This window comes from Podarcis filfolensis, assembly GCF_964270895.1.
Source record: "Podarcis filfolensis genome assembly, chromosome: 8".
NCBI lineage: Eukaryota > Metazoa > Chordata > Lepidosauria > Squamata > Lacertidae > Podarcis > Podarcis filfolensis.
The window spans coordinates 9269078-9281070 of NC_139611.1; the positions used below are offsets into that span (position 1 = coordinate 9269078).

Genomic DNA, 11993 nt, shown 5'->3' on the forward strand with positions numbered 1-11993 from the left:
GCAGCGGGGATCCTGTGATCCATGGTCAAGGGTGAAAATGCAGGCAGTGTCGGCCATCTGGGCTCTCGCTTGGCGTTAACACTTTGGGATGGTGCACAAATGTGCAGGAGCACACAGTAGAGACACACACCCTATTGTGGAGACCCGTGTGCTTTTACAGGGCAGGGAGAAAAGACTTTAAATGGCATGACATCTGTTTTAGCAGCCGTGCTTGAGTCCAGATACAAGAGGTTTACCAAAACCACTGATGCAGCCATCCATGGTCTGCCAAAGGCTGAATGCCCCCTCAGAACAGCAGCCCGAAGCGACAGGGCAGTTCTGTGATCCAAATGCCTTTCCCCCAAAGTCTTCAGTTGGAAAATGTTACCTCCCCATCCTCCATTTAGATCCCATCCTAGAGCACTTCCTTCTCTCCTTGGCATTCAGCCCAGTGCAAAGCTGGCTGCCTCCTTTGGGTGACAAGCAATGTTGGCTTAAGAAAACTGGCAAAAGAGCTTGGGACAAAACCAAGTCTGACCTGTCCGTTGGAGATGGCCGCTTTCCTGGATATCACAGGCACAGTGTGTCTTCATCCCACCCCACTCATCTCTCAAGGACAAATGTTACCCTTTTCAGGCGGGTCTCCCAATATCTTTTGTCTTTCCCTTGTCATTCTGAACCTCTGGCCTTTTCAGGCACTACTTCAGATTAAGCACATCCCACAGACAAAGTCAGGTCATAAAAGTACCATCAACAGAAAGGAGTCCAGCAACAGCACTGCCAGGGCTCACTGGAAGGAAAGGCTGCTGGAACGGGGGCAGGGCTCCCCAAGTTGGACTACAACTCCCATCATCATCGTTGGTCATTCTGCCTGGCGCTGATGGAAATTCTATTCCCTCAACACCTGGAGGGCCAGAGGTCTAACATCCTTGCTATATAAGATCTGGAATATGCTGGCGAAGATCTTCCCAGGTGCATCTTGGTTTCTCCAGAGTCCTTGCTTTGCAGCTTCAAGCCTAAGTCTGAGGTCTTGGGTTTCCAGCTGTTTTTGGACTACCAATTCCCATCATCCCTGACCGCAGTTCCTGCTAGCTAGGGATGATGGGAGTTGTAGTCCAGAAACAGCTGGAGTTTGGGAAACCTTGAATCCAGTCCAATCTAGTTCTCACAGATGACCTAAAGGGAATCTTGCAAGTAAGACCTGAGCTCAACAGCAGGGCTCTCCCCACCTGTGATTCAATTCAATTCAATGCAATTGGTATTAAGAGGCATCCTTGCCTTTAAGGTACCTTCCTAGATTCCCTTTCCCTGCAGAATCTTTGCAGGGCAGCCTGCAACAACCAGACATCTCGTCACCCTGGCGACCTTCACTAATAAGAGTTCCTCCACACATTATCCCAGCTCCTTCCTTCCTTAACTTCCAGCCACTTCCTGCTCCTGTTCTGCCCTGCCCCCCTTTTTGTGTGTTCAAGAACCATCTGTCCCTTCTGCCTTGGCAATGTTCTCGGCCCAAATCTGGTGCTTTAATTCTTCCCGGGAAAGTGGCTTGTTTCCAGTCCTCTTTTGTCTGCAAAAATAAATTCTGCCTCAAGGTCACTTCTGGGAGGGGGGTTGTGATTATTTTGTCCATCCTAGTTTTTTGTTCTTTTATGTTCTACTTCACACAGCATATAGTTAAACTCTGGAACTCGCTCCCACAAGACGCACTGATGGCCACCAACTTGGGTGGCTTCCAAAGATTAGGGAAATAATTCCGGGAGGATGGGGCTATATGTTCCACCTCCACAGTTGGAGGCAGCAATGCTTCTGAATACGGGCTCCTGGAAGCCTGTATTTGGGAATACATGTTCCCCAAATCCTGCTTTTGGGGTTCCCATTGGGGCATCTGGGTCGCCACTGAGAGAACAGAAGGCTGGACTAGATGGGCCATTAGCCAGATCTAGCAGGGATCTTCTTATGTTCTTGTGACTTACTTTGCGTGCTCTGCAGGGAAAGGGGCTTCAGGAGCTCTGAGAAAGACAGATGTTCCACAGGTGCAGCCTTTCCTCAGGATGGGATGGAGGCATGCAAGGAATGAGCCCTTTTTCTGCACATGTTGGGGCAGGAACCATGGAGGTGCCCTTTGGATAAAGTGCCACCTAAGTGCTCAAACAGTCCTACTCTGCCCTGCCACCCTGGGCTGTTTGAATGGGCTGCTTTCCATACAGACCAGGGGTTGCCCTTTCATCCACAGATTTAATCCACAGACCCAGCAATGGGAGCTCTCGGCAAGCCCTAGGCTCTGTGGTTTAAACCACAGCGCCACCCGCGTCCCACAGTCCACATAGCTTTCATCAGATTTTCAAAAGGGTCCACAACCCCAAAAGTGTACCCCCTTTCCTTCTGAGGAAATGCTTGTATCCATAGAAGTCAACTCCTAAAGGCTGAGATCTCTTTGCCCCCCCCCCACTCCACAATAAAATATTTGAGGGGCTTGGGCACCCCCAAAGTTGATGGGACTTGCCATTCAAATGGTTGCATGCACCACGTCATGTGGTCGATTGTGCAGCAGGGCGGGGTTTACCTGGACACCCACCCACCCCAATATTTTATTCAAGTTGGCACCCCTGCTTCTGTTGCAAATGATTCTGGGGGCGCCCCCTCGCTGGCCGGGGAGGGCTGTTCTGTGTGGTACCCTGTAACAGGACCTCAGAACTTCCCTGGATGGGGAGCTGTTCTAAAGGGAAGCGGGCAAGGGCGAGTGGGGGGCTCTCGCCAGGCCTAAGCGCTGCAGGTCGCTCTACGCCGCCGCCCCCCACCCGCTGCTACATCTCCGCAGCCGGGGGCGGGGACTCGCATTCCTGGCCGCTGATTGGTCGGCCGGGATTCGGAGTCTGCTGCGGAGGCGGCGCGTCCAGGTGAGCCGGGCCGGAGAGGCTGAGCAGGGGCCGGGAAGATGCTGCTGCAGCTGCAGAGAGCGGAGCGCCTGGGCGCGGAGGAGATGCGCGGCGGCGGCTTCCCACGCCTCCTCTGCCAGGTGAGGGCTGCGCCGAGGGAGGGAGGGAGGCGGCTTTTCTCCATCCTTCTCCTGTGGCAGGATGGGAGAAGGGGGCTTCTGGGCACGTGCAGAGCGCCCCCCGGGTCCTTGATCTCCCGTCGTGGGAAGAGGAGCTCTTCTCCTTTTGGTGCTTCCTGTGGGGTGGAGGGGACCCCAGGAACTGCTCCTGGGGCATCTCCTCCTCCCCGCCCGCCCCCCAATATCTCTTTCCTGGAACCCAGCGCCCCCTCCCCATCATTTTCTTTTGGGGCCAGTGCGGGGGCGGAGGTGCCCCTTCCTCCCATGCCGCTTGGGCATCCGCGGTGCCTCTTCGGGGAGAGGCCGTCTCCTCCCTCCATCTCCCTGTCTCCATCCCCGCAGCAACCCCCGGAGCGGTCCCAGCCGGCGGCGCCATGAAGAAGCAGCGCTCCGAGTATTGGGGAGGGCCGGAGCCCCTGGCTTCCCCGCACCACCACCAGCAGAGGGGCGGGCGGGTCATCGCCAAACTGGCGGAGGTGAGGCTGGGCTGGGCTTTCGCTCTTGTGGGGGGTGAGGGGGGTGAGGGAGGATCGTAATAGCTCAGGGATGGAGCACCTGCTTGGCATGCAGAAGGTCCCAGGTTCAATCTCCACTGGCAGCATCTCCCCAGGTGGGGCTGGGAGGGATCCCTGCCTGAAACCATGGCGAACCACTGCTGACAGTCAGTGTAGGCAACACTGACTCAGTATAAGGCAGCTTTCTGGGGGTGGGGGCAGTGGGTAGAGCATCTGCCCTGCATGCAGAAGGTCTCAGGCTCAATTCCAAGCCAGGTAAAACCTTAGTCTGGAATGCAGGAGAGCCACTGCTGCCAGTCAGTGTAGACAGTACACATTCACTACATGGATGGCAGCTATCTAGGTGTCTATGAAAGAGAGGACTTGGGAGGGCGGGGAGAGGTTGTGGGGTAGAGGGGCTGATCTAGATCCTGCCTGCCTTGATCCCATGGCCAGGAATCTGGAAAGAGAGCAGGGTTGGGCCATAATTGCCTCCTCTGTTGCCTTGCCTGGCTATGCAGGGGCACCTGTGCCCACGGAGGCAGCCCATGGCTCCTCCCCCCCATTCAGCCTGGGTGGAAGCCTGCTTTGCTGCTCAGCCCACTCCCCTGAAAACCTTAAGGTAAAGGTAAAGGGACCCCAACCATTAGGTCCAGTCGTGGCTGACTCTGGGGCTGCAGCGCTCATCTTGCTTTATTGGCCAAAGAAGCCAGCATACAGCTTCCGGGTCATGTGGCCAGCATGACTAAGCCGCTTCTGGCAAACCAGAGCAGCGCACAGAAACGCCGTTTACCTTCCCGCCGGAGCGGTACCTATTTATCTACTTGCACTTTGATGTGCTTTCAAGCTGCTAGGTTGGCAGGAGCAGGGACTGAGCAACGGGAGCTCACCCCGTCACGGGGATTCGAACCGCCAACCTTCTGATCAGCAAGTCCTAGTCTCTGTGGTTTAACCCACAGCACCACCCACGTCCCATCTGAAAACCTTGCAAAGGATCAAAGGAGAGGAAGGGAGAATCCCAGAGAAAGGAGAGGGCCACCCTAGCTCAGCAGCTAGTCTAAGGAGTTTGTCATAACCCTCCCTTTTTTGCAAGGGGGGCAGTGGAGGTTTGAGGTGCATCTCCCTTAATTGCTCCCCAGAGGCCTCATCTTCCCAGGTCCTCCTTGGTGTTCCACGTGGGTCCCCAGGCTATTCTCCTCTCTCACTCTCCTCCTTCCCTTGCCAACAGTATGTGGGCTCCTTTACTGTTGAGGACGTGGAGCTCCAGCAAAAGGCTCTGGCCATCCAGCAGCAGCTTCAGCGCCTGAAGGTAAGCGGTCGGAGCTGGTTGTGGCCTCATTAGCCCTCTGCACATGCTTAGAGGCACTAGCCCCACCCAATGCTTCTTCCCCCTATTTGGGGGGGGGTCATTACTCTGGCACTGTGAAACCAGCTCTGGCTCTGAGCCCCTGGGATGTGCATGCTACTAAGCCCCAAAAATTCTAGAGGTGCGGGGAGCAAAAGGGAATTGTCTCTGCTCGGAATCTTTGTGTGTCCAAAAGAGCCAAGCGAGTCTCCTTGGTGTGCCATCTCTGACTCCGTTTCTCCGTTTCTCCATCTCTCATCCTGCTCTCCCGGAACACAGGACTGCCCCAGGCGGCGATCCGTCGTCCTCAAGTTTTGCCTGCAGGGTCTGAAGATGTACAACGCAGAGGGGGAGGTAAGAGTGGGGCCATGGTTTGATGCACGACAGCATGCCGGAACTAGGGGCCATCTTGCCTTATGAGGAGTTAACTGGGGCTTGTGCCAGGCTGGGTGGAGGTCCCGTTTTGTTTTCCGGCTGGCCCACCTTGCTGGGTTGTGGTGAGGATATCCTGAGGACGGGGGACCCGGGGAGGCCTTCTCTGCTTGGATGAGGCAGCCCAGTGGTTGTTTGGTGAGGACGTGGGTTGCCAACTGCTTGACCTCATTGCCCCTTTCTCCTCCTCTTCTCCTGCAGGCTCTGCTTATGGCGCATGCCCTCAAGCGCATCCTGTATAGCACCTGGATACCCACTGAGTGCCAGTTCGCCTTTGTGGCCCGCAACCCACGCAGCCCTCGCAGCAGCCTCTTCTGCCACTTGTTTGTGGGCAGCCAGCCCAGTGAGGTAGGCCAGCTGGTGGGACAGAGGTATAGCATCTCCGACAGTGGAGGAGAAATACAGCCACCCCGAATAGCAGTCACTGATGAACTTATCATCCATGAATTTGCCTTACCCACTAGAGGATGAACATTCTATTACCGGTGAAGTCACCACCAAGAAGGCCTTGCCTCTTGCCCCCCAGAAACAGCGAGCACTGTTGGTCGCCACGAAAACTTGGAGAGCACTAATTCTGCTGCCCCATGAAGGGAGGTGTTTAGTGCCTGCTCGTCTCCTGACAGAAATGTGCCACTCAGGAGTGAAGCTGCTTTCAGCCATTGCCTGGAAGGGGAACGGGGGCTGGGGGGGCTGGTGGTGGCTAATGTGCCTCCTGCGTTTTCTGCCCTACAGGTCCAGATTTTGCACTTCTTGCTCTGCCGCTCCTTCCAGCTCTACTATCTCCTGATGCATCCTGAGGACCAAGAATGGCTCCCCAGTGGTTCCACACAGCAGGAGCCTGGGAGGCTGCTGGGAGCCTCTCTGGATAACCGGGTGGCCTGGGAGTCCCTCGATCCAGAGGATGTCTCTCAAAACGTCAATGCGTTGGTGTCCTTCCGGAGGCTTCCGTGCCCTGCTGACTTTGGCCCCTCCATCAGTGTGGTAAGTGGGTTCCCTCTGGGGTTCTCCATTGAGTAAGCCGAGGAAGTGAGCCCAGCTGCACCTGGCAGTGGAAGGAAGGCCTCTTACCTCCCCCTGCCAGCGGCATCTCCAGGTAGGGCTAGAAAAATACTACCTGCCTGAAACCAGGGAGAGCCACTGCTGCCAGTCAGTGTAGGCAATGCTGAGCTGGATTGACCAATGGTCTGATTCAGTATAAGGCAGTTTCCTATGTCCAGACCTGGATCAGGAAGAAACCGCCTCCCAAAAGAAGACTTTCAGTCTGATCCAGAGTGCCAGGAGGAAAGGCACCACCTGAATTTATTCAAGGTGACCTACTGCGCTGGGGTGGAACTTTGAGCCATCCAGCTTCCTGCTAAACTTTATCGCCAGCTCCAAATTCTGCTTCTCCTGCTCAGTGTCCATCCGTCTCTGTCTCGTATCCCTAGAGAGAGAGGCTGGATTTGGAGGAAAGGAGCAGCCTGGGCACCTCTCGCCCGGGGAATCCATACTGCTCTCCAATCCTGGTGAGGAAGAAGGCGATCCGCAGCAAAACCCTCCGCTCCGGAGCCTATCGAGGCTGCACCTTCGAGGCTCAGTTGCAGCAGAGCGCCCGAGAGATGTGTGAGTATTCGGGGAATGCAGAAGATTCTGCTGTTCAGGGAGACAGAAGAGAAGATCCTGTGCTGCTCTTTCATCCATGTTGCATTCCAGCTATGTAAAGAGCTTTTGTTTATTTCCAAGTGTGTCTCTGGGGTGTTTTTATCCCTGTTTTTCAGAGGATAGTTACAGATAGGTAGCTGTGTTGGTCTGCCATAGTCAAAACAAAAAAATTTTTTTCCTTCCAGTAGCACCTTAAAGACCAACTAAGTTAGTTCTTGGTATGAGCTTTCGTGTGCATGCACACTTCTTCAGATACACAGTATCTGAAGATACACAGTGTATCTGAAGAAGTGTGCATGCACACGAAAGCTCATACCAAGAACTAACTTAGTTGGTCTTTAAGGTGCTACTGGAAGGAAAATTTTTTTTTGTTTTTGTTTTTTCAGAGGATAGTTTGCCTCCTGCATCTCCTTTTGCATTCTCATTCCTCATTTCTTTATTTTTCTTGTAATGAGATTCTTATTAAAGTTTTTCATGATACTGTAAAATAGCTGCTACAAAAAAACCAATTGAATAAGTAGAATGTGGAGTCCTCTTAAAAGTAATTATTAGCCCTTACCAACCACAGAAGATAGTAACTCATCCCAGTTCTCACCTGAGATATTTTCTCATCCCAGCCTTTCATCCTGGGAGACCAACATTCCCCTATCTCTCATCCAGAGTCTCCCCCATTTCCTGTTGTGTTTCCATTTCCTGATTTATTTTTGATAGTATATCGATTTTTCCCCAGTCTTTTTCCAGAGAGTAGCATAAATTTAGTAGCATCATTCTCTGAATTTGCTCCAAATTGTATGCAAAATACTTTTTATCCGCTAGAACTGAAGAAAGGCCAGGATTTAAGTTTTCCCAAAGCTTTATATCCTCTCAGCTCCATTGATGCCATATCCATTTAATTTCCCATCTCTCCATTTGTGATTTTCTCCTCCAAATCCTTGTATGCAAGGCATTTCCATTTCAGCACCTGCTTTTTTTTAATTTAGCTATTTCATCATCCAGTCCTGCCAGCTTTTCATCTATTCAGTATGAAGCATTTAAGTATTCTTCATTTCCATTTCATATTTAATATTTCTCAGATTCATTTTCTTTCCCCCTTTCATCATACACTGATCTGATCATTTTTAATTGTTCAGCCATCAACTGTTGAACAATACCAACGGCCACTGGGAGATCCAAAGGTACATTTGCCATATTGGGTGCTTTTGATGTTTTGAATATTATTAGCAACTCAGTCTACCATAATATTTCCACGTTAAGATCACAGCCAGCATATCCTTTCTCACAATAAATTCTTTCCATGGCTGGAATAATGGAGTAATTGCTGGTTTACTTTCAGTTATTTCAGCTCTTTAGTGGCAAGCAAAAGAAAAAGTGTTAATGATTCTTCACACATGGGATTCCTTCATCCGTTTAATCTTTATTGCCAACCATAAATCAGACATGTCACTCTTCCTTAGACACTTTAATGTCCACTTTTCCTTTCTGTTCTTCTTAATGACAGAATGCAGTACTTGCAAATTTTTATATTGTAAATTTTCACCAGAAGATGGAGGGGTATCTCTAAGTTACCTTGTCCCTGAAGTGTTTAAGAAAGTGGGGCTGTGACTTTTCTACCTATGAAAGGTGCTTACGTGGCATTTGGGCATAGTGTCAACTCCCTAGCTTGCCAGCTTGTTCTCACTCCCGTCCAAGCCGCCAAGTGAAGACAGCATAAAATGGCTTCATCCAAAGCATTTGAGGTTGCTCCCATAATCACCCTTATATTCCAGAGTGATTAATATTCAGATCATCTGTCTGTCTGTTATCAATCACCACATAATTATATTCTGTTTGCGGCATGCTTATAGAGAGACAGCTGAACCACCAATTCCTCTCCCCGGAAGTCCTCCTTCCTTGTTCTTTTGAGATTTTGCTCAAGCATCTATGCTGCTGAGATGGTCTCTTTTGTATAACCTCCCCCTCTGTTTCCTTCTTGGCTTCAGTTCTCACCAGCTGCGACAGCAAAGGCAGCAGAGGGAGCCTGGCTTGCTTGCTGGATAACGACAGTAGTCTGATGGAGAACGTGTGGTCTTTTGCAGGCATCGACAGGTATGGGGAGGTCTCCCCTTGTGTGCCCTCTGACAGGAGGCCTCCAAGGATGCTTGCGAATTGGGGAATGGAAGTAAACTGCACAGCACAGGTGGTTGACCACAAGAAGGAAACTAAGATTTCCCATATAAATTCATGGTTGCTGGTGGCAAATTGGTAAGAACGTGAGAGAAGCCCTGCAGCTAGAAGAGACCAATGGCCTGTCTGGTCCAGCATCCTGTTCTCATAGGGCCCAATCCCAGTGGGAAGCCTGTGAGCAGGACCCGAGCACAACAGCAGTGCTGTCCCCACTTGTGATTCCCATCAAAAGGCATACTGCTATCATGGCTAGTAGCCACGACACTGCTTGTTGTTGAATGACCCAAGAAAGGTAGCCAAACATTTCCCACACTTGTGGTGTGAAGTCAATCATGATTACTCTGAAGTAAGCCCCACTGTTTCCAGTGCAGCTTACTCCAAGGGAAGGGCGCATTGGATGGTAGACTTTATTCCCAGACGTGGAAGGGCTGGAGCGGGGAGAGGGATTCTGCTCCCAGAGAGAGAAACCTGGTTCCATGGGCTGCTTTCCTCCTGCTCAGAGGTCCCTTCTTCCACACTCCTTTCTGGTTTTCAGGGATGCCGGGATGGCGTTGCTCAGGAATGATGTAATTGGAGCCTTCCTCCTCTGGGCTGAGCCAGGGGCCACCGATCAGTGGTGTCTTACAGTGAGGACAAGATGTGGAATCATCCCTTACCAGATTTACAGGAGCCAGCTTGGGAAGTATTCTGTGGAGGTGAGAACTTGAGGAAAATGACATGCCGGCTCTGCCTGATTCTGTCTGATTCAGTTGTTGCAAGCACATTTGGACAGGTTTTTTTAAAACTCCTGTCATACAACATTGCCAATATATTGGACCACTTTGGTGCACGAGATAAGCAAGTTTCCAGGAGCCAGAAGGAATGGTAACTAGCTGGATTTGTATCAATTGGTTAAAAGATTAAAATGTTAAAACATTAACTGAAATATTGAAAACAATAAAAATTCTATTAGCACTCACCAACTTTTCTGAGCTCCTTTGGGGGCCTTTTTGGCCAAAAGCAGTCCAGAAACAAAGGATGACAATAGTAATAGAAACATTACACAGCTCTTCCTGTCCCCAAAGCCTCGTCTCTAAGCCCAATCCGGTACATTTTTTCCCCTTTAAATAAATCTTTCCCTTACCTCTCAACAATAGCTCCTGCGTTGATTTGTGTTGAAATTCCACAGGGGACTGTTCCCCTTCGCAAATTAGATTGTGTGGGAACATTATGTGACATCACAGAAGCTCGTCCAATGAGGGGTGGTTTGTGGGCAACAGCCAGTTTTTGATCTCTTATCATTTATTTCCTTTTCTCTTTGTTCTCATAGCATTTGAATGTGGAGTTCCCCAGTATGGAAGCTCTGTTGGATCACTACTCTGGAATCCAAGGAGGCCTCTTCTGCTCTCTGGCTGCAGGCCGGATCAACCACTGTTACGAGGAGCAAGACTGCGCAGTGGAGGATCCCTGGAAGGAAGACAGAAGCCGCCGGCAGGCATCTTGGCTACATGGCACTAGTAAATCTCTGGCTGTCCCACAGGAACTGGGATGAGGAGTCTGGGCTTAGCTTTCCTGCCATCCACATGCTAACTGTGCTAACTCTTTTTGTGGTGTTCAAGCTATGTGGCACTTTTGCACTTGGGCTAGCTTTCTCATACAGATATGGTAGGGATTAGGCTTCATGGCATTGATCCAATCCTTCCCTCTCGCCCCCTAGTAGAATGGCAAACTAGTCTTAACTTTTCTAGCCAAAGGGTCCCATGGCGCTGATGTCCCTGGTCATCCAGAGATAGATTTTTCTTCAGCAGCTGAAATCCTGCACATGCTTTCCAACAGGGTTGCCATATTTTTAAAAAGTAAAATTCCTGACACCCGCAAAGTTGTTGAGCTTTTTAAAGGAAACCACCACCAATTTGGGAACAAACCCAAATTGTTTAGCTTTTTGGGGAAAACCAATAGTTATTTTAAGCTTTTTGAGCTTTTTCTATTGCGTTGCCATACATCCATGTTCTCCCAGACATTTTGGCTGTTTGGCAGAATTCCCCCCTGACAACATTTTTACACCCAAAAACCAGGACATGGCAGGAATTTTCCTGACGTGTGGCAAGCCTACTTTCCAAGCACAAAAGTCCCATTGGTCTTGGAGTTACTACTAACTAGAAGTACCCTAGAGTTGCACTTTTTCTCTCAATACTGCATCGCAGAATCATAGAGTTGGAAGGCACCCCAAGGCTCATCTAGTCCAACCCAATGCAATGCTGGAATCTCAACTGTGAATTCATTTAAAGTAGTAGCTAGGTGTTCCCTCACTACCTATTTTCCTATCTTGGGCTGCAGCTCAGACAATAAATGCTCCTTCAATTAGAACATTGGTTTACCAGATTCTTGCCGCTTATCTTAAAAACAAAACAAATTAACTGAGCATTTGAGAGGTCAGAGATAACTCCAGGTTTAATATAAACAAAATTCTGCAAGTGGTTTTTAGCTCTTGCGGGTCAGTTAAGTCAACACCCTCTTTCCCACTTAATGCTGCTGGCTTATGTTCCTTGGGTTGTGTCCAATGTTGGTCCTACTCAAAGTTAATGTACATAATTTAAATGGGTCTACTCTCAGTAGAATTTAGTTGGTTACAATCCCTTGTTTTCCTTATGGGGGTTTATGTACCTGCTCCTGCCAGAATATTTTGAAAGAAATATTTTTTTGGGGGGGAAATATTTGTGAGCATGCCAATATATGAATACATAACCTATATTTTAAATATGTTTATATATAAATGTTATGAAAAATATATTTGTAATCCAAAATGATTAAATTTTAGCTGTCGTTTGTGTGTGTGAGTGTGTTGGGAAATGGCAATAAAACGTGACTGGGAGGAGAAGACCTTTAAAACGTTAGTTTTCAAAAT

At 49.9% G+C, this 11993-nt stretch overlaps 2 protein-coding genes across 2 annotated transcripts in view; one reads left to right on the forward strand and one right to left on the reverse strand.

Moving 5' to 3' along the window:
* Window positions 1-11993, reverse strand: part of FAM131C (family with sequence similarity 131 member C) — a 569848-nt gene that overhangs the window by 261358 nt on the left and 296497 nt on the right. The gene's annotated exons all lie outside the window — the stretch shown is intronic.
* On the forward strand, window positions 2719-11911 carry SH2D5 (SH2 domain containing 5). The gene is made up of 10 exons (XM_083629543.1): window positions 2719-2995; window positions 3377-3510; window positions 4757-4837; window positions 5153-5227; window positions 5507-5653; window positions 6038-6286; window positions 6733-6907; window positions 8926-9031; window positions 9645-9804; window positions 10419-11911. The coding sequence occupies exons 2-10, from the start codon at window positions 3409-3411 to the stop codon at window positions 10638-10640; spliced, it is 1317 nt and encodes a 438-aa protein (XP_083485669.1). The 5' UTR covers window positions 2719-2995; window positions 3377-3408; the 3' UTR covers window positions 10641-11911.